The sequence below is a fragment of the Heptranchias perlo genome, chromosome 24, assembly GCF_035084215.1.
Source record: "Heptranchias perlo isolate sHepPer1 chromosome 24, sHepPer1.hap1, whole genome shotgun sequence".
Lineage (NCBI taxonomy): Eukaryota > Metazoa > Chordata > Chondrichthyes > Hexanchiformes > Hexanchidae > Heptranchias > Heptranchias perlo.
The window spans coordinates 3036469-3063849 of record NC_090348.1 but is presented as its reverse complement, the minus strand read 5'-3'; the positions used below and the strand labels follow the sequence as shown (position 1 = coordinate 3063849).

Genomic DNA, 27381 nt, shown 5'->3' with positions numbered 1-27381 from the left:
TGCATAAAGTAGTTAAACCTAAATTGTTTTTTCACTCTCTCTCTTCTGCGATTAGGGCTGTGTCGTCTTGTTGTAGAATCTGTGATTATGTTCATGTCTATGCCCTTTGGGATTTTGAATACTTTTGTCAGATCATCCCTCAGCTTTCTCTTCTCCAGTGCAAACATTATTGAGCCAACCCTGGGCAAGCCATGCTCTGCTTTCTTTCTTGCATTTGATACTGTGAGCAACCTTCCCAAGTTTTTAAAAAGTACAGAGGTTCCACTGTTTCCTGATCTCATAGACTGCTGGCAACTCCAGGAATTTCAGTGCTTCCTGGGTCGGCCATTTTCTTAAGGTTTCAGTTCACACACTGATGCTGATAAATCTTGATATAAAGAGTAGCTTTATCAGTGCAATATCAGTGTTACACTACTGAAATTCCTGTATTAAAAGTAGAATGTTTCTTCTCCTCAGGCCAGCTTCCTTTTGTTCTCCATTTTCTCTTCCATATTCTCTCTTTTTCTATATAAATATTTAAATTTAAATTTATAGGACTAATTTGCAATCCCACACTCCCAGCATAGAAGCTTTGATTCTGTTTCCCATGCTCCCTGCGACCACAGTGCACTATAGGGGAAGGTGGATTGCAGAATTAGCCCTCACAACTAAGCAATGTTTTATACTTTAACATTTATTTTATTTTTAAAATTTAAGTTTAAGTAATAAATATATCTATTTTTCTGTGTGTGTACTGTCTTGCCGTTCATTTTCAACCTGGGACTAATGCAAGTAAAATTAATTTTATGATTGCTTTAAAACCAGTTCCAAAATCCAGCATTCAACCATTTAGAAAACAGACCATTAAAGTTTGACCAAAATTACATTATTGGAGCCACCAAGAGAAAGTTTCAAACCATAATTTGGCTGTGCAAGGTGCCTAAGAAGACAACTGATTGGGGGCTCAGGGAAGTGGAAGGGTTAATGTTCATTACTTCCTTTTGCTTACTTGCCATGAAACATTTCATTTGGCCCATCCACCTTGTGGATCTATTTGTGAAGCAGAGATTCCGAATCTTACTTTATTTAAACTCACTCCTATTTCAAAAACCATTCAATGCTTCTGTCATGATGTAAAGTAATGAAGAGCCGTGTCCTAATCAAGACTGTATTTTTTGAAAGAATCTGTAATTTGAGTATACTATATTTGAGTATGATATAATTACCGAATAGTAGAAATATTTGCAGTTCACTTGAAATGCAGTTATCTAAGATTTAAAGAGTATCCAAAAATAAAATACTGTTTGAAAAATGTATGTCAGTTGAGTGTAGTTTTTTTTATTACAGATGTAATTTTCTTCCAATCAATAATATGTGTACATTTTTAATTGTTTTGTTTAGGAAACAAAGGGAGAAATTGGAAAAGAAAGCCAGGGAAGTTTTCCGAACTCTGTTTAGACCAGTTGTGCACAGTTATCTGCGACATAAAAAATTCCATCAATCTTGTATTAATGAGATGCCATGGAGCAGTCAGATGAACATGCTGTTGGGAATTTTGTGCTTTAATTCATTCATGAAGCGTTTTGAAGAAGAAGGTTGGACCTCAAAAGCCATTAGCAGGTACCTTGGAATCAGCGACTAAATATTTTTACAAATTGCCACTATCATAGAATCATAGAAAATTTACGGCACAGAAGGAGGGCATTTGACCCATCGTGTCCGCGCCAGCCGAAAATCAGCCACCCAGCCTAATCCCACTTTCCAGCATTTTGTCCATAGCCCTGCAGGTCTCGGCACTTCGGGTGCACATCCAGGTACTTTTTAAATGAGTTGAGGGTTTCTGTCTCTACCACCCTTTCAGACAGTGAGTTCCAGACCCCCACCACCCTCTGGGTGGAAATTTTTTTTCCTCAGCTCCCCTCTAATCCTTCTACTAATCACTTTAAATCTGTGCCCCCTGGTTATTGACATTTCTGTTAAGGGAAATAGGTCCTTCCTATCCACTCTATCTAGGTCCCTCATAATTTTGCATACCTCAGTTAAATCACTCCTCATCCTCCTCTGTTCCAAAGAGAATAACCCCAGCCGATCCAATCTTTCCTTATAGCTAGAAGTCTTCAGTTCCGGCAACATCCTTGTAAACCTCCTGTGTAACCCTCTCGAGTGCAATTACATCCTTCCTCTAATATGGTGATCAGAACTGTACACAGTACTCAAGCTGTGGCCTGACCAGTGTTTTATACAGTTCCAGCATAACCTCCCTGCTCTTATATTCTGTACCAAGGCTAATAAAGGAAAGTATTCCATATGCCTTCTTAACCACCTGTTACCTTCAGGGATCTGTGGACATGCACTCCAAGGTCCCTCACTTCCTCTACACCTTTCAGTATCCTCCCATTTATTGTGTATTCCCTTGCCTTGTTTGCCCTCCCCAAATGCATTACCTCACACTTCTCTGGATTGAATTCCATTTGCCACTTTTCTGCCCACCTGACCAGTCCATTGATTTCTTCCTGCAGTCTACAGCTTTCCTCCTCACTATCAACCACATAGCCAATTTTTGTATCATCTGCAAACTTCTTAATCGTGCCCCCTACATTTAAGTCCAAATCATTGATATATATATCACAAAAAGCAAGGTACCTAGTACTGAGTCCTGCAGAACCCCACTGGAAACAGCCTTCCAGTCATAAAAACACCCATCGACCATTAACCTTTGCTTCCTGCCACTGAGCCAATTTTGGATCCAACTTGCCTCTGTCCCTTGGATCCCATGGGCTAGGACTTTCTTGATCAGTCTGCCATGTGGGACCTTGTCAAAAGCCTTGCTAAAATCCATGTAGACTACATCAAATGCACTACCCTCATCGATCCTCCTTGTTACCTCCTCAAAAAATTCAATCAAGTTAGTCAGACATGACCTTCCCTCAACAAATCCATGCTGACTGTCCTTAGAATAGAATCATAGAAAGGTTACAGCACAGAAGGAGGCCATTCAACCTATCGAGTCCGCGTTGGCTCTATGCAAAAGCAATCTATCTAGTCCCACTCCCCCGCCCTATCCCCGTAGCCCTGCACATTTTTTCCTTTCAAGTACTTATCCAGTTCCCTTTTGAAGGCCGTGATTGAATCTGCCTCCAACACCCGCACAGGCCTATGTAACAGGCCATTCCAGATCCTAACCACTCGCTGTGTAAAAAAGCTTTTCCTCATGTCACTTTTGGTTCTTTTGCCAATCACCTTAAATCTATGTCCTTTGGTTCTTGACCCTTCCGCCAATGGGAACAGTTTCTCTCTATCTACTCTGTCTAGACCCTTCATGATTTTGGATACCTCTATCAAATCTCCTCGCAACTGTCTCTGTTCCAAGGAGAACAACCCCAGCTTCTCCAGTCTATCATCCCTGGAATCATTCTAGTAAATCTCTTTTGCACCCTCTCTAAGGCCTTCACATCTTTCCTAAAGCGCGGTGCCCAGAACGGGACACAATACTCCAGTTGTGGCCGAACCAGTGTTTTATAAAGGTTCATCATGACTTCCATACTTTTGTACTCTATACCTCTGTTTATAAAGCCCAGGATCCCGTATCCTTTTTTAATCGCTTTCTCAACCTGCCCTGCCACCTTCAACGATTTGTGCACACATACCTCCAGATCTTTCTGTTCCTGTGCCCTTTTTAGAGTTGTGCCCTTTAGTTTATATTGCCTCGCCTCGTTCTTCCTACTGAAATGTATCACTTTGCATTTTTCTGCGTTAAATTTCATCTGCCTCATGTCCGCTCATTCCACCAGCCTGTCTATATCCTCTTGAAGTCTATCACTATCCTCATCACTGTTTACTACCCTTCCAAGTTTTTACTCCGTGCCTTTCTAAGTGACGGTTTATCCTGTCCCTCAGAATTGATTCCAACAATTTGCCCACCACCGAGGTTAGACTGACTGGCCTATAATTATTCGGTCTATCCCTCGCTCCCTTTTTAAACAACGTCCTCCAATCCCTACACTAATCATGTGTAATGTAAGGAGCAACCCATGGGTCAATGGTAGCATTCCCACCTCTGAGTCAAACGGTTTTGGGTTCGAGCCCGACTCCAGATAGCCCCGGTGAGCAGAGATGAGAGTTCCAATCTCTGAATACTGGGGTGACATCCAGTGAGGTAGTCGGGTCTGATGGGAGTAGAGTGGTGACCCCCCCCCATCGCATCTAGCTGGTTCTCCTGATAGAGAGTTGTGTGTCAAGCTAACGACCTGTCCACATAAAAAGGGATTTTGTTATGGAAACAACCTAGAGCATAATCTGCTGGATATGAGACAGTTGGCTCATGTGTCACTAGGCAGGGAAGAGAAGAAGAAAAGATGTGTATTGTAAAAGCACTTCTTTAATCTGTAAACAATTTTACAACACCAAGTTATAGTCCAGCAATTTTATTTTAAATTCACAAGCTTTCGGAGATTTCCTCCTTCCTCAGGCAAATGTTTCAAGAGCTCCTTGAAGCCTACGCATTTATACATATAGAACAATACATGGTGTTTACAGACTGCCCCTGCAACTGCCCGTTGCCAAGGCAATCACCGTGTTCAGACAGAGAGGTGTCACCTGCAGAACCCCCGAATACACATTCAACAAAAAAACAAACAGGGAAAAAAAACAGAGAAAAAAAACACAGAGAGAGGCAGAAACATCCGGAAGGCAGAGAGAGCCAGCAAATGACCCATTATATTAAAAACAGATAACATTTGTTCGCTGGTGGGGTAACGTGTAGCGTGACATGAACCCAAGATCCCGGTTGAGGCCGTCCTCATAGGTGCGGAACTTGGCTATCAATTTCTGCTCGACGATTTTGCGTTGTCGTGTGTCTCGAAGGCCGCCTTGGAGTACGCTTACCCGAAGGTCGGTGGATGAATGTCCATGACTGCTGAAGTGTTCCCCGACTGGGAGGGAACCCTCCTGTTTGGCGATTGTTGCGCGGTGTCCGTTCATCCGTTGTCGCAGCGTCTGCATGGTCTCGCCAATGTACCATGCTCTGGGGCATCCTTTCCTGCAACGTATGAGGTAGACAACGTTGGCCGAGTCACAGGAGTATGAACCATGCACCTGGTGGGTGGTGTCCTCTCGTGTGATGGTGGTATCTGTGTCGATGATCTGGCATGTCTTGCAGAGGTTACCGTGGCAGGGTTGTGTGGCGTCGTGGACGCTGTTCTCTTGAAAGCTAGGTAGTTTGCTGCGAACGATGGTCTGTTTGAGGTTGGGTGGCTGTTTAAAGGAGAGTAGTGGAGGTGTGGGGATGGCCATAGCGAGGTGTTTGTCCTCATTGATGACATGTTGAAGGCTGCGGAGAACATGGCGTAGTTTCTCCGCTCCGGGGAAGTACTGGACGACAAAGGGTACTCTGTTGGTTGCGTCCCGTGTTAGTCTCCTGAGGAGGTCTATGCGATTTTTTGCTGTGGCCCGTCGGAACTGTCGATCGATGAGTCGAGCGTCATATCCCGTTCTTACTAGGGCGTCTTTCAGAGTCTGTAGGTGTCCATCGCGTTCCTCCTCGTCTGAGCAGACCCTGTGTATTCGCAGGGCCTGTCCATAGGGGATGGCCTCTTTGACGTGGTTAGGGTGGAAGCTGGAAAAGTGGAGCATCGTGAGGTTGTCCGTGGGCTTGCGGTAGAGTGAGGTGCTGAGGTGCCCGTCTTTGATGGAGATTCGTGTGTCCAAGAAAGAAACTGATTCTGAGGAGTAGTCCATGGTGAGCTTGATGGTGGGATGGAACTTGTTGATGTTATCGTGTCGTCTCTTTAGTGATTCCTTGCCGTGGGTCCATAGAAAGAAAATGTCGTCGATGTATCTGGTGTATAGTGTTGGTTGGAGGTCTTGTGCAGTGAAGAAGTCCTGCTCGAACTTGTGCATGAAAATGTTGGCGTATTGGGGTGCGAATTTGGTCCCCATGGCTGTTCCGTGTGTTTGGGTAAAGAACTGGTTATCGAAGGTGAAGACATTGTGATCCAGGATGAAGCGGATGAGTTGTAGGATGGCTTCCGGAGATTGGCTGTTGTTGGTGTTGAGTATTGATGCTGTCGCAGCGATGCCGTCATCGTGGGGGATACTGGTGTATAGTGCCGAGACGTCCATCGTGGTGAGAAGTGTTCCTGGTTCAACTGGTCCGTGGGTACTGAGTTTTTGTAGGAAGTCTGTAGTGTCGCGACAGAAGCTGGGGGTTCCCTGTACGATGGGTTTCAGGATGCCCTCGATGTATCCAGAGAGGTTCTCACACAGGGTTCCGTTGCCTGATACGATGGGACGTCCGGGTGTGTTGGCTTTGTGTATCTTTGGGAGGCAGTAGAAGTCTCCCACGCGGGGATTACGTGGGATGAGAATGCGTAGGATGCTTTGAAGGTCTGGATCGAAGGTCTTGATCAGTTTGTTGAGCTGGTGGGTGTGTTCTTTGGTCGGACCTGCGGGTAACCGTCTGTAGTGTTCCTGGTTGTCCAGTTGTCGGTATGCTTCTTTGCAATAGTCTGTTCTGTTCTGTATGACTATGGCTCCTCCTTTGTCCGCTGGTTTGATGACGATGTTGCGGTTGGTCTTGAGAGCGTTGATGGCGTTGCGTTGTGCTCGGGTGACATTCTGGACTGTCTTCTGAGTGCGGCTGATGAATCTGGCATTGACGCATTTCCTGACAGCTTGAGCATACATGTCCAGCTGAGGGCAGCGACCCTCCGGAGGAGTCCAGTTTGACTCTTTCCTCTTCAGTTGCTGTACCGCGGATCCCTCTGTCTGCTGTTCCGGATCGTCGATTGTCTCATTGGGTTCGCTGCTGAAATCTTGGGGTTTGTGGTAGAATTCCCGGAGCCTCATTCTCCTGATGAATTCCTCTGTGTCCGCCGCGAGACTAGTGGGGTCCATTTTGGTAGTGGGGCAGAAATTGAGCCCTCGGCTGAGAACTTCGATTTCGTCTGGTTGAAGGGTGTGGTCGGATAAATTGACAATAGACTTCCCTGTGGTTGCAACCGTGGTACCAGGGGAAGCTTGGTCGTTGCTGGTGGTGATGCCGAGTTTCTCAAGCTTCCTGCTCTTGGTTTTCATGTAGGCAGCGTAGTTCCGTTGCCTCGTCTGTTTGGCGGTATAACGTAGCTGGTCTGCTGTGTCCTGAGTACAGGTTGAGAGTATGGACTCTATCTTAGTTTCGAGGTTGTGGCGTCTGCTGTAGAGTTGGTGTATGAGATGGTTGCGGAGTGTGCGAGAGGTACGGCGGCAGAGTCTCTCAGCGTAATCCGAGTTGTATGTGGACTTGAGTGGGTTCGTGATCTGGAGTCCTTTCGGGATCTTGTCTGCTTTCTTGCAGCTCTGTAAAAACTTGATGTCTGTGTCTAAATGCGCGATCTTCTTGGATATCCTTTCCACTGGAATCTGGAATCCTTTCCACTGGAATCTTTAATCTGGAAGAGGAGGAAAAGTTTCTGAAATCAGATAATCAGATTTACAGGAACAGGATGGACAAAAGTTTCAGAGATCCTGCAATTTCGCATCATTATGGATGGAAAAATTATGGGCAAGCCCCAATAAGCTGCCGGTGGTGTGGCTCTCAGAAAAATTAACCCCATAGCTAAACAGTATGCTACTAACAATGGAGATATACTAGTCAATCTCCTATGACATTACATGGACAGACAGGACTAAGTGCAGTTTTTAAGTCAAGTGCAGGATAATTGGACTGGAGCCTAGGCAGGACTTTGACACTGGAGGTTGGAGGATGAAGGTAGAGTAGGGTTAGAGGCTAGGAGGGATGGGGAGGTAGAGGAGGGATAGAGGCGAGAAGGGGTGGGGAGGTAGAGGAGGGTTAGAGGTCAGGGGAAGGTGGAGCATTTTTAAAGTGGGTGAAGACGGGAACTGTAGAAGTTAGAGGCTGGTTGTCGGGGGGTGGGGGGAGAAGATCATAATTGGGTATGATGCTGGGAAAGGTAGGGGGAGGGGGAAGAGAATCGAAGGCTGCCAAATAACTCTGGAGCAGGGCTGGAGTGCAGAGGAAGTGGCTGCAATGTTGTAACCAGTGACACCAGTACTTTAAGCCTGGCCAAAGCAGAGATCGAGGGGAAAAGAGGGAGGGCGGAAAGGTGGGGCAGGGTTAGACGCTGAGAGGGGCAGATGGAGTACAGCTAGACAGCCAATGGGAGGACCAGGGGAGAGGTAGAGAAGAGAACTGCATAATGCATTTTGAACGGAAGAATGAGAGGCAATATAAACAAAATGGTAAAAATGTAAAGGTAAAATTGTAGGAACAGAGAGATCTGGGGTTCACATACAGGAGTAATGGGCATGATTTTGACCTCGAGCCAGGAAGTGGGGGGGGGGGTGGTGGGGGTGGTCAAATTGAAGACGGGAAATCCGGAAGTACGGGTTTCCTGGACATCCTTATGATTTTGATGTAATGACATTTTTTTTTTGTTTGCCGTCCGACTGACCGGTGATTGTCAGGCTGGTCTCAGTCGGACGGGAGGGCAGCCAGGGAGAGGACGTGTTCAGGTAAGTCTGCAGGTAAGTCTTTGTATGGATGGAGGGGGGGGCATGGGTGGACATAAGGGTACAGGAGCATGGGTTGGCACGAGGGCACTGGTGGGCATGGGTGTCATGGATGGGAGGGTTCGCGGATCAATCATGGGGGGGCTGTCGGGATCGGGGGTCATCGTGGGGGTTCGTGATAGTTGGGGGGTGGGTATCATGGGTCATTGCAGGGGTCTGCGATCGTTGGGGGAGGTTGGAGATCATGGGGGGGGCGGAGTCCGTTATCATTGGGGGGGGCAGAGATCGCGGGGGAGGTCCGCGATCGTTATGGGGAGGTCAGAGATCGGGAGGGGGATCCGCAATCGTTGGGGGGTCACTGCAGGTAGGCTTGTTGGGCCTGGGAGAAGCACTCCTGCGCCTCTGGGCCCGCAACCTGTGCCAGAAAGGCACTTACCTGTTAGTTTCAGAACTTCTCGCCTCCTTTCACGTGGCGTAAAAGAGAAGGCCCCGGAATCCCGCCCCCCCCCCCCACCCCCGGGGGTTGAAATGGGAAATTCTGGAAAAATGGGGACCCGCAGCCTCCTTGAAAGGTTTTAATCACCAACCCATCTTCTGGGAGTGGGTTGGTTGTCTGCTCCTCATCCAGCCCCAGTGAAAACCAGAAGTGGGAGGGTTGGAGGCGGGTTGGGGGTGGGTCCGAAATAGTTGCGATTTTGAATACCCCCCCGCCTCAAACCCACCCATTTTTCCCTTTTAAAATCGTGCCCCATTGTGTCCAATTCTGGGCACCACACTTTAGAAAGGATGTCAAGGCCTTGGAGAGGGCGCAGAGGAGATTTACCAGAATGGTACCAGGGATGTGGAGAGACTAGAGAAACTGGGATTGTTCTCCTTAGAGCAAAGAAGGTTAAGGGGAGAAGGTTAAGGACTAATTGGATAGCTCTTTCAGAGAGCCGGCACAGGCATGATGTGCCGAATGGCCTCCTTCTGTGCTGTATGATTCTACGAAATTTTATTATAATTAGTTTGTTGGATGATTCCTAGTGTCTGGTTGTTCCGGGTTTTGACAACAGTATCCTGCGGTATTGCAGCTTTGTGGGGGGAGGGGTCCCAGCATCTGGGAGCATTGAAGGGAGGTACCCATATTTGTCAACAGTGGGGGGACAGAGTCCCAGAAAGGCTGGAATCTGGTTGCATTGGGAAGAGGTGGCTGGATCTGGAAGCACTGGGTAATGGGGTTTTGTGGTGTGGGAGCATTAAGGATTGGTACTGGAGCCTGGGAGCATTTGACAGAGGTACTGATGTTAAGGAGAATGTAGGGGAAAATACCGATCAGCAATACTGGGGGGAAGACTTGAAAGGTTAGTAGCACTAGAGAGGAGCTGGCAAAATTTGATAGACCTGGAGAGAGATTGTGCTATGATCTGAGCAGCAGGAGAGTAATCCCGTTATCTGAGTGCAGCAGAGTGGTTCCAGGATGCAACAGAACTGGGGAAGGCGAATCCCAGTGTCCCTAAGGACTGGGGAGAGGGCTCCTGTAGCTTTGTCCACCCTATCAAACCCTTCCATAATTTTAAAGACCTCTGTCAGGTCAACCCTCAGCCTGTTCAATCTTTCCTAATGGTTATAACCTCTTAGTTCTGGTATAATCCTTGTTAATCTTTTTTGCACCTTCTCAAGTGCCTCTATATCCTTTTTATAATATGGAGACCTGAACTGTGCACATTATTCTAAGTGTGGCCTAACCAAGGTTCTATATAATTTCAACATAATTTCTCTGAATTAGAGTCAAATCAGGTACAGACAGAGAAATAAAGAGAGGGAAAGAAAGATTGGATTAAGAGAGAGAAAAAAAAGTGACAGAAAAGTAAGAAAAAAATTTTAAAATTTAAAATTTGCCATTTTTTAAATCTCCAGTAACAACTGACTACATGGAGGAATGAGATTGAACACTTTAAGTTATTCCCATTCTGGGCCAGAGAGGTTGATTGGCATTGCATTAACGTAATTAAAAAAGTACTTACACTCCTAATTACCAGACTTAACTTTCTGTGGCAGTTTAATAGGCAATTAATATGCAAATCCAGCAAGTTCTTAAAAATAAGGGGTAGGCTAAGGGCGGGATGCTACCAATTCTGGAGATTCACAACTCACTGCGTACCTCATAATCCCTGGAACTTGCTGGTCGATTTGCACATTAATAACAGTGTTTGTCGTTAACACGCCATTACTTTTCCAGCAAGATCCAGCCCATTTTGACATCTGTAGGCACACCAGTGAATTAAAAAATTAATAAAGCAGTGGATACCAGTGAGTTAATAATTAATACAGCAGCAAGCTTAGTGACTAAAATAGAGAAATGGGTATAAGTTAATTAATAAATTCATAGATTAGCTGGCATACCAACAAATTAATAAACTGCAAACATCATCTTCGCTCTCTTCAAAAAAACCCGGCCTCGGCCCTCTGTCCTTGCAAACTACTGCCCCATCTCCAATCTCCTTTTCCAAGTTCTTGAACAAGTTGTTGCCTCCCAATTTCCATGCCCATTTTCCCGCAACTCAATGTTGGAATCTTTCCATTCAAGATTTTTGCCCCTGTCACAACACTGAAACATTCCTAACCAAAGTCACAAATGACATCCGTTGTGATGTAGTGCACTATCCCTCCTCATTCTCCTCAACCTATCTGTAGCCTTTAACATGGCCAACCACACTATCCTCCTCCAATGCCTCTCCTTTGTTGTCCAGGAAGGGACTGCCCTCGTTCGGTTCCACTCTTACATATCCAATCGTAACCAGAGCATCTCTAGCAATGGTTGCACTTGCTCCCCTACAGCATTTCCTCCAGAATCCCCCAAGAATCTATCCTGGGTCCCCTCCCCTTCTTCATCTACACGCTGCCTCTTGGCAACATCGTCCGCAGACAAGGGGTCAGCTTCCACATGTATGCTGATGACACCCGGCTCTACCTCTCCAACACCTCTCTCAACCACTCCATTGCCTCTGTGTTGTCAGGCTGCTTGTTCGATATCCAGTCGTGGATAAGCCGCTCTTTCCTCCAGTTAATCATTGGGAAGACTTTTGGGGCTAATTTTCAACTTCAGCGGAGGAAACTGGCAGTACTGGATCGTCTGCCTGTTATACATCCCGCTGGATTTCCCTTTCCATTGACTTCAATGGCAGGAAAGGTTGGGTGGGGTGCATAGTGCATGAGGCAACAAGAAGAGAGGGAAGAGCAGGAAGAAGATACCAATTAGCTACTGGCAATGTTGGCTTTGAAACCCACAGATTGAGAAACAACAGCAAAAGCCATCTTCTGGCTCCTCAGCTAGAGGGGAGCACAGAATATGACCAGAAAGAAGTGCTTAACTCACAGGTGGTGGTAATACATTGGCACTTAGGAAAGTCGCTAGATGCTGAAGTAATGAAGAAAGCCTTTCCAGATACCTTTTGGCCTGCTTAGCACAAAAGCCATCTTACAGAGGTACGCCTGCCCTCCCATGAGCTGAAATGAAACTTTGTGCACTGCCACCTGGAATTGTGTGCCCAGAGTGAACAAGAGACCATTTATCGGGGTAGAAATTGCTCGGAGCGGCGAACCACCAGTGACTGCCGCTCCACAGATTGAAACTAACCCACTAACTTACCAAGGTCTATACTTCGGGCACTTGTTCGAATAGGAAGTGGAGAAGAGCCCGTTCAATGAAGCGAGGACCCTGGGAGAAGGCAGAGGGTCACTCTCCCCTTGAGCAATCAGAGGCAGCATTTTGGACAAGCTGCGTTAACTGTCTCTGCAGGCTTAAAACCAGAAAGTGAAAGGTACAACATTAAAATCAATGTAAAACCACTTAGTGGCAGCGAAAAAAGAGAGGGTAAGAAATAATTGAATCAAATAAAAGAGATGGATGGGCAAAGCAAAAGAATGTTTAATTTTTAAAGCAATTTTTTTTAAAATGACAAAGAAATATTAAAATAAGGAGTAATGAGATTCCACATTTTTAAAAGTTAATTTTTAGTTGTTTGGAAGTAATTAAGACTTACCATGCTGTTAAAACTGAGTTAAGACCTGGTATTTTTAAGCGTACCTGTTTTGTGACGATATTAGTTACTTTCCAGCTGGGCAAATGAGCAAGTTTGCGCTTTTTCAATGATTTTCCTGATTGCAGCGTGCGATATCCCTTTAATTCGAAGCTGTTATATCGCTGCTGAACCAGTAGGAGGAAATTCCAGATTTACGTGTTTCACTGCGCAAGTGTGAACGCCGGAACTTGCTCCTCCATTTCGCCACTAACAACGGGGAGCGCTGTTCAGCTCACCGTTATTTTGCGAGCGATTTCTGCTCCAATGTGACTGGATTTCCATCATGTTTCCACGTCACTTCAGGTGATGCATAATGTTAATCAATCCAGACACTTCAGCTCAGATTAAAGTTCCAAACAGGTTTATTCACAGATAGTCATTTACAGCAGCAAGCAGTAGCAGCTAGTTGTCAAAGTCAATTCAAGTAACAGCAGTTTTGAATTATATCACATGAGAGTTAAAGAGACAAACCAGTCAGTTAAGTTCCTTTGAGTGGTTTTCTTTGTCGACCACTTAAGCAATATATAGACAAAACAGTAGTTAACCAGTGTATCAAAAATATCCGATACCTCTAAAATCCTTTGAAAGGTAGGCCTCGATATTAATCCCCCCCCATCCCAAGACAGGCAGGTGGGCGTTGTGGGGGGGTGGGGGGGGGGTGATTAAAGAGTTAAATATGCGGAACCCGTCCCCAACAGGTGACTTGTTTACGCGGCGGATATTGGGGTGTTCGAGTATCCTGCCATGGAGAGGGGGGACATTTTATTAACATATTTAAATCGGACTCCCACAGTGCAATTGGGAGCTCAATTTAAAACCGACTGCTGCTGCACGGGAAACCCAGCAGTGAATGGGAGGCGGGAGCTGCAGGCTCCACAAGTTAAGTGCCTTTTTCAGCATTCCTTTTGGGCCAGGAGGAGCAGGAGTGCTACCCCCAGGTCCCTCAAGGAAGCCTTCGGCCTCCCCTAGCCCCGATCGCCAGCCCTCCTGATTACCAGCCGCTCTTCTTCCTCCTGATCTTTCCCTTCTCCTGATTTTTCCCTTCTCCTGATTGCCGAGGACCGCCCCCAAGAGTCCCCAGCTGCAGCCTCCTGCCGCTGGTGTTCCCTCCTGGCCACTGGCCAGGCTGTCAATTTGTCCGGCTGTTGGGTGGAAACGGAACTGAAAAATGATAATGAAGTCCTGCCATTAAGTTCGGTTGGACGTCCCTGGCATTGTTGGGCTCTTCGGCCGTTTTCAGCCTCCCCCGCACCGTCCCTGCCTCATCCTTAAATACCGGGACCATAATCTCTCATTTGACAAATTGAACTGAAACTGAGCCACTTTGCTTGAACAATGTTCAATGTTAATTTCATAACACGTGAGCAAAGACATGACAACAGTAGCCACTTGGAATGTTTCGCTTGTGCTGCCTATGCTAGAATTATTAGATTGTGACATTGCTTAATAGCTTGGTGATGCTTGTTAATTGTTGCTTTCGCTGGGGTAATTGTTTTTCCAACACACTTGTCTGATAGTAATCAATAGAATTGGCTTGGCTTGCTTCTTTCCAATATATTTCATGCAGGGCCACAAGGATAAAGTCAATTTCCAAACATATAAGCTCCAATTTTAACCGACCGTGTTTATGCCAGTTAAAATGTAGTCAGAGTCTGAATGACATCATCAAACCCAGACTTTTGAATGGGGCGAGGGCCTCACACGATGCCTGAAACGCGCCTGTTAAAATGGAGAGGGATGCATGTGCAACGTGGCTCTGGTGAGTGCCGGACTGCTGATCCTTTAACGTTCTCGCCAGTCAGGGCTACGGTTGCAGGAGCCATTTTGAGGCAAGGGTCCTTTTAAAAGAATCTCTCTTTAAAACAGACCAAATAATTTCACATCTGTGAAAGAAAAATTTAAGTCCAAGTTCGAAAACCAGATTTTCACTCTTGTGTTAAATGAAAATTTGTGGAGCAAATGCTGCTCCCGGTGTAACTTGCATTAAAGAAAGCCAGTTTATGTTTAACCGATTGTTGTTTTCCTGTTGGTTACAGATATTCCTTTTTGGACCCTGATATCTTTAGTCTACATAATTCTGGTGCTCTACTCGTAGACACAGAGAGTGGCGATTCAGAAACGGTGCTACCAGTTCCTGAATTGCTACTGTATTCACTTAGAAGAGATATAAAGCCGATGGTCATAGCACCCAACGGTAGGTTGAGCTGCATTTAAAAAAAATGGTCAAGCTATTAAACATCCAATTAAATAAATACGTATGTGTTTTTCAACAAACATCAAAGGAATGTTCCAGAGTAATGCCTCATAATTGACGTTGCCATCTTTGTTGTATATGTGAAGCTGGGCACTGAACCATGAAGTATTCGCTCAGCTTTGTCCCTTAATGCTCATTGCCTCCACTGGAGGAGTGGGAGCTGAGGCTTGAAAAGAAACATTAGGACACTTATTCCTGGTGGTAATAATTGTAGCAAAAGAACATAAGAATTAGAAGCAGGAGTAGGCCATACAGCCCCTCGAGCCCGCTCTGCCATTCATTAAGATCATGGCTGATCTTTGACCTCAACTTCACTTTCCCATATACCTTGATTTCCCTAGAGTCCAAAAATCTATTGATCTCAGCCTTGAATATACTCAATGACTCAGCATTCACAGCCCTCTGGGGGAGAGAATTCCAAAGATTCACAACCCTCTGAGTGAAGAAATTCCTCCTCATCTCAGTCTTAAATAGCCGACCCCTTATCCTGCGACTATGCCCTGTGGTTCTAGACCCCCCAGCCAGGGGAAATAACATCTCAGCATCTACCCTCTCAATCTCCCTCAGAATCTTATATGTTTCTATGAGATCACCTCTCATTCTTCTAAATTCCAGAGAGCATAGGCCCATTTTACTCCATCTCTCCTCATAGGACAACCCTCTCATCCCAGGAATCAATCTGGTGAACCTTCGTTGGACCTTCTCGAAGGCAAGTATATCTGTCCTTAGATAAGGAAACCAAAACTGTACACAGTACTCCAGGAGAGGTCTCACCAAAGCCCTGTACAATTGTAGTAAGACTCCCTTACTCTTGTATTCAACCCCCTTGCAATAAAGGCCAACATTCCATTTGCCTTCCTAATTGCTTGCTGTACCTGCATGCTAACTTTCTGTTTTTCTTGTATGAGGACACCCAGATCTCTCTGCACACCAACATTTAATAGTTTCTCACCATTTAAAAAATATTCTGTTTTTCTTTCTTCCTACCAAAGTGAATAACCTCACATTTCCCCACATTATACTCCATATGCGACCTTCTTGCCCACTCACTTAACCTGTCTGTATCCCTTTGCAAACTCTTTCTGTCCTCCTCACAGCTTACTTTCCCACCTAGCTTTGTATCGTCAGCAAACTTGGATACATTACACTCGATCCCTTCATCTAAATCATTAATATAAATTGTAAATAGCTGAGGACCAAGCACTGATCCTTGTGGCACCCCACTGCCAACCTGAAAATGACCCGTTTATTCCTACTCTCTGTTTTCTGTCCGTTAACCAATCCTCTATCCATGCCAATATATTAGCCCCAATCCCAAGAGCCCTTATCTTGCATAGCAACCTTTTACATGGCACCTTATTGAATGCCTTTTGGAAATCCAAACACACTACATCCACTGCTTCCCCTCTATCTACCCTGTTAGATACATCCTCAAAGAACTCTTAATAAATTTGTTAAACACGATTTCCATTTCATAAAACCATGTTGACTCTGCCTAATCATATTATGATTTTCTAAGTGCCCTGTTACCACTTCCTTAATAATGGATTCCAGCATTTTTCCGACAACCAATGTCAGGCAAACTGGCCTGTAGTTCCCTGTTTTCTTTCTCCCTCCTTTCTTGAATAACGGTGTTATATTTGCTACTTCCAGCCCATTGGGACCATTTTAGAATCTAGGGAATTTTGGAAGATCACAAGCAATGCATCCATTATCTCTACAGCCAGCCCTTTCAGAACCCTAGGATGTAGGCCATCAGGTCCAGGGGATTTGTCAGCTTTTAGTCCCATTAGTTTCTCTACTGATATTAATTGTTTTAAGTTCCTCACTCTCAATTGCCCCTTGGTTCCCCGCAATTTTTGGTATGCTTTTTGTGTCTTCTACTGTGAAGACAGATACAAAATATTTGTTTAACGTCTCTGCCATTTCCTTCTTCCACATTATAATTTCTCCTGTCTCAGCCTCTAAGGGACCAACGTTTACTTTTGCTACTCTCTTCCTTTTTACATTCTTGTAGAAGCTCTTGCAATGTGTTTTTATATTTCTATCTAGTTTACTCTCATATTCTATTTTCTCCCTTTTTATCAATTTTTTGATCATCCTTTGGTGGTTTCTAAAACTCTCCCAATCCTCAGACTTACTATTATTCTTCGCAACATTATAAGCCTCTTCTTTGAATCTAATACTCTCCTTTTTTAGTTAGCCACGGATGGGTCGCTTTTCCTGTGAAGTTTTTATTTCTCAATGGAATGTATATTTTTTTGAGAATTCTAAAATATTTCTTTAAATGTCTGCCACTGCTTATCCACCGTCATACCTTTTAATCTAATTTCCCAATCTACCGTAGCCAACTCGCCCCTCACACCCATGTAATTGGCTTTATTTAAGTTTAAAACTCTAGTTTCGGACTTAAGTATGTCACTCTCAAACTCAATGTGAAATTCTATCATATTATGATCACTCTTCCCCAGTGGATCCTTTACTATGTGATTACTAATTAACCCTGTCTCATTACACAATATAAGATCTAAAATAGCCTGTTCCCTGTTGGTTCCATGAAGTATTGTTCTAGGAAACTGTCTCGACTGCATTCCATGAACTTGTCCTCCAGACTACCTTTGCCAATTTGATTTACCCGGTCTATATGTTTCTCCAGTGGAAATGAGCTAGAATGCTAGGTAGAGTGGTTTGTTCTTGAGTTACTGATTCAATCAGTGGTTTATGTGGTTACCGTACCGTACAAAAGCAAGGAAGTCACGATGAACCTTTATAAAACACTGTTTTGGCCACAGCTGGAGCATTGTGTCCAGTTCTGGGTACCGCACTTTAGGAAAGATGTGAAGGCCTTAGAGGCGGTGCAGAAGAGATTTACTAGAATGATTCCAAGGATGAGGGACTTTAGTTACGTGGATGGACTGGAGAAGCTGGAGTTGTTCTCCTTGGAACAGAGAAGGTTGAGAGGAGATTTGATGGAGGTATTCAAAATCATGAAGGGTCTAAACAGAGTAGATAGAGAGAAACTGTTCCCATTGGCAGAAGGGTCAAGAACCAGAGGACTTAGATTTAAGGTGATTAGCAAAAGAACCAATGGTGACATGAGGAAAAGCTTTTTACACAGCGAATGGTTTTGATCTGGAATGCATTGCTTGAGGGGTGGTGGAGGCAAATTTAATCATGGTCTTCGAGAGGGAACTGGATAAGTACTCGAAAGGAAAAAATTTGCAGGGCTACCGGGACAGGGCGGTGGAGTGGGACTAGCTGGATTGCTCTTGCACAGAGCCAGCATGGACTCGATGGGCCGAATCCTTCCGTGCTATAACCTCTCAATGATTCTATGATTATTACATTACTTTTGTTATAAGCTCCTGTTATTTCTTGATTACCACTCTGTCCAATGGTGTAGCTATTGTTAGGGGGCCTACAAACTACTCCCCCCAGTGCTTTCTGCCCTTTGTTATTTCTTATCTCCACCCATACTGACTCTACTTCCAGATCTTCCGAGCCAAGATCCTTTCTCACTGCTATCCTTATGTCATCCTTTATTATCAGGGCTACCCACCCCCCACCGCACCTCTTTTTCCTTTCTGCTTGTCTTTCTGAAACGTCAAGTACCCTGGAATATTTAGTTCCCAACCTTGGTCACCATGCAACCTCGTCTCTGTAATGGCTATTAGATCAAACCCACTTATCTCTATTTGTGCCACTAATTCGTCTATCTCGTTACGAATGCTTGTGCATTCAGATAAAGAGCCTTTAATTTTAACTTTTTACCATTATTCCCTGCTTTGACCTTATTTGTTGATGCACTATTTCCGTTAAACTCTCTGTCCCTTCATGTCACATTGTGCTTAGCTTTTCCTAAATCGCTACACTGCTCTATTGCCTTGTCTTTTCTCTTTAGATTTCTAAATTCTCCTCACCTGACCTCTCCCCCTGCTTTTTAGTTTAAAGCCCTGTCTACAGTTTAAGTTATTCGATTCGCCAGTACACTGGTCCCAGGCCGGTTTACCCTCTCAAAGACCATGATTAAATCTGCCTCCACCACCCCCTCAAGCAATGCATTCCAGATCAAAACCACTCACTGTGTAAAAAGTTTTTCCTCATGTCACTTTTGGTTCTTTTGCCAATCACCTTAAATCTAAGTCCTCTGGTTCTTGACCCTTCCGCCAATGGGAACAGTTTCTCTCTATCTACTCTGTCTAGACCCTTCATGATTTTGAATACCTCTATCAACCTTCTCTGTTCCAAGGAGAACAACTCCAGCTTCTCCAGTCTATCCACGTAACTAAAGTCCCTCATCCTTGGAATCATTCTAGTAAATCTCTTCTGCATCGCCTCTAAGGCCTTCACATCTTTCCCCAACAGAACAGCTCCCTCTTTCGCCAGTACTGCTGCCAGTGCCCAATGAATTGAAACCCCTGTCTCCCACATCACTCTTTTGAGCCATGCATTTAACTCTGATCTGTTTGTCCCGATGCCAATTTGCGCGTGGCTCAGGTAGTAACCCAGACATTATTACTTTTGAGGTTCTGCTTATTAATTTAGATCCTAGCCTCTCACTGTCTCAGCAAAACTTCATTCTTAGTTCTACCTAAGTCGTTAGTTCCTACACGGACCATGACAACTGAATCTTCCCCCTCATGCTCCAAGTTATTTTCCAGCCACAATGAGATATCCTTAACCCTGGCACCGGGCAGGTAACATAGCCTTCGGGACTCTCAGTTATGGCTGCAGAGAACAGTATCTACCCCCCTGACTGTGCTATCCCCTACCACTACCACAATCCTTTTTAATTCCCCCCACTTGAATGGCCTCCTGTACCACGGTGCCGTGGTCAGTTTGCCCATCCTCCCTGCAGTCTTTGTTCTCACCCATACAGGTAGCAACTACCTCATACCTGTTGTACAACGGCAAGCGCTGAGGCTCCTCCATCACTGCATCCTGGGTCCCCATACCTGCCTGGCTCGCAGTCACACCCTCCCGTCCATGACCACTGACCAACTCTAAAGTACTATTTAACCTAAAGGGTGTGACTGCTCCTGGACAAAGTGTCCAGGTAACTCTCACCTACCTAGCATCTACTTAGTACTACACAGAAAATATTAGTCCAGATATGAAGGACACTTTGATCAGTATTATCGCTAGTTTGGATATTCTGCTGTTGGATTAACAAAGCAGTAAATGCCAAATGCTAGTGAACTTTAAAAAAAGCCAATTACTGGGCATGTAATCAAATGTAATCATAATGTTACAAATTCTGAATAGTAAAATGGAATACTCCAGAATATGTCACATTTGGATGAAACTTGTTGCTGCTGACAGACTGAAACCAATATGATTGTAGTATTTTTTAAACACCTGACAGAATTTACAGCGAGGACTAAGTTCATACCAACCTACTGTATGAAGAAGCAATGTGCAGTAGTAAGGGTGGGTTTCACGCACTCTCTTGTGGGGCAGTTTTTGCAATAACTGTGTTCAAAATATTAAGCACCAGATTTCCACAGGGATTCTACCAGTCTCCTGCAGTCATTTCAGCAGGAGACCTATGGAGCCGCCAAAGAAACTGGGGAGGACAAGTAACATTGCTTCTCCACCTTTTCTGGGAGTTTTCTGATTGCTGTGAAAGGGCGTAGTGATGGACTGGAGGTGCCAGAGCCAGGGTTGGGAACTCCCCAAGCGCATGTGGGCCCCACCGGGAGGGGGAGGGGTTCCAGATCTGGCAAGCAGCCTAAACCTTGAAGAAAAGCATTTTGTTTCTAATATTCTTAAACAGGGTTGAATGGAGCACTGCCAGTGTTGGGAAAAGGGGCACCTGCCCCCCCCCTATCCCCAAGCCGGCTGAATTTCAGCTGCCAGGGAGCAGGCAGGCACCACGAATGCGCGCAAATGGCACTTGCACCCCCCACCTCATGCAAATGAGGTGCCCTCTTACTGACCCCTACTAACTCCACCGGGATCACTGGCCATGGGATTTCAAGGCCTGAGTGTACACATAGGATATGGAAGCCTTTACTGCAGAGCCTTTTCTATGGCTCCTCTCCACTAAGGAAACGACTCCATCCATGATCACAGATAGTTTTTTTGTGTAGGTTGAAAGGAAACTCAGAGAAGGGAGGCTTCATGTACTGTTTAGTTGGAGTCGTACTATTTAAAGCTGAATTGTAAAACCTTGTTTCAGAAATAGTTAACCTTTTTAAAACTCATATCTGGTTGTGGCAATATGTATTTTTTAAAAGTAAAATTCTGAATCAGGTTTATTTTTATGCCAACCATAATTACTTGTTGTATAATCTTTTAATGGAAGGGGACGATGACCTTTCTGAGGACACTGATAGTGCTACACACACACCACTGACCTATGAAGAATCTGAGCCCTCCACAGACGATCAAGGTGTGCCAAGCACTGCTTCCGTTGTTATTTTCGACCAATTCAACAAGGCCTTTTTACACTTCAGAAGAGCAGTGGTAATTTCCTTAACAAAATGTTTCGGTTGATATAAGTAAGGTGTTGTCATTGAAATTGCTGCTTGTTTCCCTGAATTTACTTTCCTTCCAATGAAGGAATTGGCATGTAGACATTGCTTACAAAAATAATTCTGCCTCACTCATGGGGGGAAATTTTAACCCCCTCGAGGCGGGCGGAAGAGGGTCGGGGGTGGGCGGCTGGGGTTAAATTGCTAAAAATGTGAAACCAGACCCCAACCTGCCACGAACGCGCCTACTTCCGATTTACCTGCGGCGGGTTGGGGTCGTCCGAATAACCCGCTCTCGAGAGGCAGGTCAGTGACTTTAATATTTAAATGAGACTGCGTTCCTCAAATTTTGGGAACCATTTGAATTTAACACCTCCGGGCGGTTTCCCAGGGCTTGGGAAACCCGAGAATCTGAAGGGAGGCAGGAGCTGCCTGCTCCAGCAGGTAAGTGTTTTTCCAACAGTGCGTGTGGGCCAGGAGGAGAACGTGTGTTTCCCTCCGGTTCCCCAAGCAAACCTGCCGCTGATACGCCCCCATTCCCTCCCCGCGATCGGCCAACCCCCTCCGTGATCGCAATCTCTTCCCACCCCGCGATCATCGCCATCCCTCCTCGCTGCCGCGCTTCAAGCCGCCCCCCCCCCCCCCCCCCGCCAACCATCCCCTGATCTTCTAGATTAAATTCTAAATTTAACGGCAGGACCTCATCAGAATTTTTTTTATCCATTTCCGCCCAGCCCCCAGCTCTCAATCTGGCCGGCTGCTTGGCGCGAAATGGATTAAAAAAATTCTGATGAGGTCCTGCCGTTAAATTTAGTTGGACCTCCGCCTTCCCGGTATTTCCGGCCGCTCACCTCCCCGTAAATATCTGGGCCATTCAGTCCCTACATACAAATAGACATAGCTATTATCTATCCATGGAGAACAATTACCTGAACACTGTCCCTTGAAGAAAATCATGCCGAGTGGCCATGTAATCATCCCCTACTCTGCTATATCGAGTTACATTGAGTCAACAGCAGAGAAACAGGTCATTCGGCCCAACTGGTCTGTGTTGGCTTTTATGCTCCACATGCGCCTCCTCCCTCCCTACCTCATCTAACCCTATCAGCACACCCTTCTATTCCTTTCTTCCTCAACTACTCCTTGTGCTAGCGCATTTCACGTTCTTACCACTCTTTGAAGAAGTAACAGGAAGAGTTACCCAAAGAATTCAATAAGATTGGTCAAACATGACCTTCCCTTTTGAAATCCGTGCTGACTGTTCTTTATTATGTTTTTGTTTTCGAGATATTTTTCTGTTTACATCCTTGAGCAAAGATTCCATTATCTTTCCTGCCACGGACATTAAACTAATTGGTCTATAGTTCCCTGGTTCTATCTCCCTTTTTAAATATAGGAATAACATTAGCTGTCCACCAGTCATCTGGAACTAGTCGCTTTTCTAATGAATTTTTAAAAATATGTAATGTCTCTTCCTTAACTTCTTTGACTATGAGCGGATGCAATCCATCCGGTCCAGGGGTTTTATCCCCTCTAATTTTGATTAGTTTATCAATTATCTCCTGAATTCCCTATTGGATTTATTAGTGACTATCTTATATTGATGATGTCTAGTTTTGGGACAACCCCCCCCCCCCCGCCTCCGAAGTGGAAACATTTTCTCTACATCTGCCCTATCAAACCCGCTCATTATCTTTACGACCTCTATCAGGTCACCCCTCAGCCTTCTCTTTTCTAGAGAAAAGAGCCCCAGCCTGCTTAGTGTTTCCTGATAAGTATATCCTTTCAGTTCTGGTATCATTCTTGTGAATCTTGTTTGCACCTTCTCCAATGCCTCTATATCCTTTTTATAATATGGAGACCAGAACTGTGCACAGTATTCCAAGTGTGGTCTAACCAAGGTTCTATACAAGTTTAACATAACTTCTCTGCTTTTCAATTCTATCCCTCTGGAATTGAACCCCAGTACTTAGTTTGCCTTTTTCATGGCCTTATTAACCTGCATCGCTACTTTTAGTGATTTGTGTATCTGTACCCCGCGATCCCTTTGCTCCTCTACCCCATTTAAACCCTTTTTTCCCAAGCAATATGTTCCCTCCTTATTCTTCCTACCAATGTGCACCACCTCACACTTACCTAACATGAAATTTATTTTCCAATTACACGCCCATTCTGCAAGTTAATTAATGTCTTCTTGCATTTTGACTCATTCTTCCTTTGTATTAACTACACCTCCCAATTTTGTGTCATCTGCCAATTTTGAAATTGTGCTTTTGATTCCTGAATCCAAATTGTTAATGTAAATTGTGAACAACAGTGGTCCCAGCACCGATCCCTGTGGAACACCACTTCTCACTTTTTGCCAGTGAGTAGCTACTTTTAACTCCTACTGTCTGTTTTCTGTTTTGTAGCCAGCTTGCTATCCATTCTGCTACTTGTCCCCTGATTCCACATGCTCTGACCTTAGTCATGAGTCTGTCGAAGGCCTTTTGAAAATCCAAATATATTACATCTACTACATTACCCTTATCTACTCTTCCTGTTACTTCTTCAAAGAATTCAATAAGATTGGTCAAGCATGACCTTCCCTTTTGAAATCCGTGCTGACTGTTCTTTATTATGTTTTTGTTTTCGAGATATTTTTCTATTACATCCTTGAGCAAAGATTCCATTATCTTTCCTGCCACGGACATTAAACTAATTGGTCTATAGTTCCCTGGTTCTATCTCCCTTTTTAAATATAGGAATAACATTAGCTGTCCACCAGTCATCTGGAACGAGTCACTTTTCTAATGAATTTTTAAAAATATGTAATGTCTCTTCCCTAACTTCTTTTACTATGAGCGGATGCAATCCATCCGGTCCAGGGGTTTTATCCCCTCTAATTTTGATTAGTTTATCAATTATCTCCCCCCTTTCTATCTTAAATATCTTTATATCTTTTTTGATCTCTTCTTCTAATGTCATACTCTCCTTGATAGTCTCCCTGGTAACTATTTAATATTTCTGCCATTTCACTGTCATTGCCTGTGAGTTTATTTTGTGCATCCCATATTGGCCCTATCTCTACCCTGATTTTATGTGTCCATAGAATACTTTTCTATTTTTTTATATTCCTTGATAATTTAATTTTGTAGTTCCTCTTTGTTTTCTTAATTGTTTTTTTTGACATCCTTCCTAATCTCTTCATATTCCCTTTTGTCATCCTCTCCTTTATTGTCCAGTATCCCGTTTTGTTTCAAATGCTGTGCACATTGCTGTACAGGCAATTTAATTTGTTTTTAATAATTTTTTAAAATATTCGTTCATGGGATGTGGGCGTCGCTGGCGAGGCCGGCATTTATTGCCCATCCCTAATTGCCCTTGAGAAGGTGGTGGTGAGCCGCCTTCTTGAACCGCTGCAGTCCGTCTGGTGACGGTTCTCCCAGGAAGGGAGTTCCAGGATTTTGACCCAGCGATGATGAAGGAACGGCGATATATTTCCAAGTTGGGATGGTGTGTGACTTGCAGGGGAACGTGCAGGTGGTGTTGTTCCCATGTGCCTGCTGCTTTTGTCCTTCTAGGTGGTAGAGGTCGCGGGTTTGGGAGGTGCTGTCGAAGAAGCCTTGGCGAGTTGCTGCAGTGTATCCTGTGGATGGTACACATTGCAGCCACTGTGCGCCGGTGGAGAAGGGAGTGAATGTTTAGGGTGGTGGATGGGGTGCCAATCAAGCGGGCTGCTTTACCTTGGATGGTGTCGAGCTTCTTGAGTGTTGTTGGAGCTGCACTCATCCAAGCAAGTGGAGAGTATTCCATCACACTCCTGACTTGTGCCTTGTAGATGGTGGAAAGGCTTTGGGGAGTCAGGAGGTGAGTCACTCGCCGCAGAATACCCAGCGTCTGACCTGCTCTCGTAGCCACAGTATTTATATGGCTGGTCCAATTAGGTTTCTGGTCAATGGTGACCCCCAGGATGTTGATGGTGGGGGATTCGGCGATGGTAATGCCGTTGAATGTCAAGGGGAGGTGGTTAGACTCTCTCTTGTTGGAGATGGTCATTGCCTGGTACGTATCTGGCGCGAATGTTACTTGCCACTTATTAGCCCAAGCCTGGATGTTGTCCAGGTCTTGCTGCATGCAGGCTCGGACGGCTTCATTATTTGAGGGGTTGCGAATAGAACTGAACACTGCAATCATCAGCGAACATCCCCATTTCTGACCTTATGATGGAGGGAAGGTCATTGATGAAGCAGCTGAAGATGGTTGGGCCTAGGACACTGCCCTGAGGAACTCCTGCAGCAATGTCCTGGGGCTGAGATGATTGGCCTCCAACAACCACTACCATCTTCCTTTGTGCTAGGTATGACTCCAGCCACTGAAGAGTTTTCCCCGATTCCCATTGACTTCAATTTTACGAGGGCTCCTTGGTACCACACTCGGTCAAATGCTGCCTTGATGTCAAGGGCAGTCACTCTCACCTCACCTCTGGAATTCAGCTCTTTTGTCCATGTTTGGACCAAGGCTGTAATGAGGTCTGGAGCCGAGTGGTCCTGGTGGAACCCAAACTGAGCATCGGTGAGCAGGTTATTGGTGAGTAAGTGCCGCTTGATAGCACTGTTGACGACACCTTCCATCACTTTGCTGATGATTGAGAGTAGACTGATGGGGCGGTAATTGGCCGGATTGGATTTGTCCTGCTTTTTGTTGACAGGACATACCTGGGCAATTTTCCACATTGTCGGGTAGACGCCAGTGTTGTAGCTGTACTTGAACAGCTTGGCTAGAGGCGCAGCTGGTTCTGGAGCACAAGTCTTCAGCACTACAGCTGGGATGTTGTCGGGGCCCATAACCTTTGCTGCATCCAGTGCACTCAGCCGTTTCTTGATATCACATGGAGTGATTCGAATTGGCTGAAGACTGGCTTCTGTGATGGTGGGGATTTCGGGAGGAGGCCGAGATGGATCTTCCACTCGGCACTTCTGGCTGAAGATGGTTGCAAATGCTTCAGCCTTGTCTTTTGCACTCACGTCCTGGACTCTGCCATCATTGAGGATGGGGATGTTTACAGAGCCTCCTCCTCCCGTTAGTTGTTTAATTGTCCACCACCATTCACGACTGGATGTGACAGGACTGCAGAGCTTTGATCTGATCCATTGGTTGTGGAATCGCTTAGCTCTGTCTGTCGCATGTTGCTTCTGCTGTTTAGCATGCATGTTGTCCTGAGTTGTAGCTTCACCAGGTTGGCACCTCATTTTTAGGTACGCCTGGTGCTGCTCCTGGCATGCTCTTCTGCACTCCTCATTGAACCAGGGTTGATCCCCTGGCTTGTTGGTAATGGTAGAGTGAGGAATATGCCAGGCCATGAGGTTACAGATTGTGCTGGAATACAATTCTGCTGCTGCTGATGGCCCACAGTGCCTCATGGATGCCCAGTTTTGAGCTGCTAAATCTGTTCTGAATCTATCCCATTTAGCACGGTGGTAGTGCCACACAACACGTTGGATGGTGTCCTCAGTGCGAAGACGGGACTTCGTCTCCACGAGGACTGTGCGGTGGTCGCTCCTACCAATACTGTCATGGACAGATGCATTTGCGACAGGTAGATTGGTGAGGACGAGGTCAAATAGGTTTTTCCCTCATGTTGGTTCGCTCACCACCTTGCCACCAGTCTGGCAGCTATGTCCTTCAGGACTCGGCTAGCTCGGTCAGTAGTGGTGCTCCCGAGCCACTCTTGGTGATGGACATTGAAGTCTCCCACCCAGAGTACATTCTGTGCACTTTCTACCCTCAGTGCTTCCTCCAAGTGGCGCTCAACATGGAGGAGGACTGATTCATCAGCTGAGGGAGGACGGTAGGTGGTAATCAGCAGGAGGTTTCCTTGCCCATGTTTGACCTGATGCCATGAGATTTCATGGGGTCCAGAGTCAATGTTGAGGACTCCCAGAGCCACTCCCTCCTGACTGTATATCACTGTACCGCCACCTCTGGTGGGTCTGTCCTGCCGGTGGGACAGGAAATACCCAGGGATGGTGATGGAAGAGTCTGGGACATTGGCTGAAAGGTATGATTCTGTGAGTATGGCTATGTCAGGCTGTTGCTTGACTAGTCTGTGGGACAGCTC

The 27381-nt window shown here is 45.3% G+C and overlaps 1 protein-coding gene across 5 annotated transcripts in view; it reads left to right on the top strand.

Moving 5' to 3' along the window:
* cfap54 (cilia and flagella associated protein 54) overlaps positions 1-27381 on the top strand; it is a 443819-nt gene that overhangs the window by 189703 nt on the left and 226735 nt on the right. For all 5 annotated transcript variants that reach the window (XM_068004603.1, XM_068004606.1, XM_068004607.1 and 2 more), the window contains 3 exons: positions 1381-1599; positions 14588-14745; positions 21113-21273. In XM_068004603.1, the coding sequence (XP_067860704.1) occupies positions 1381-1599; positions 14588-14745; positions 21113-21273 (538 nt within the window). The remainder of the gene's footprint in view (positions 1-1380; positions 1600-14587; positions 14746-21112; positions 21274-27381) is intronic.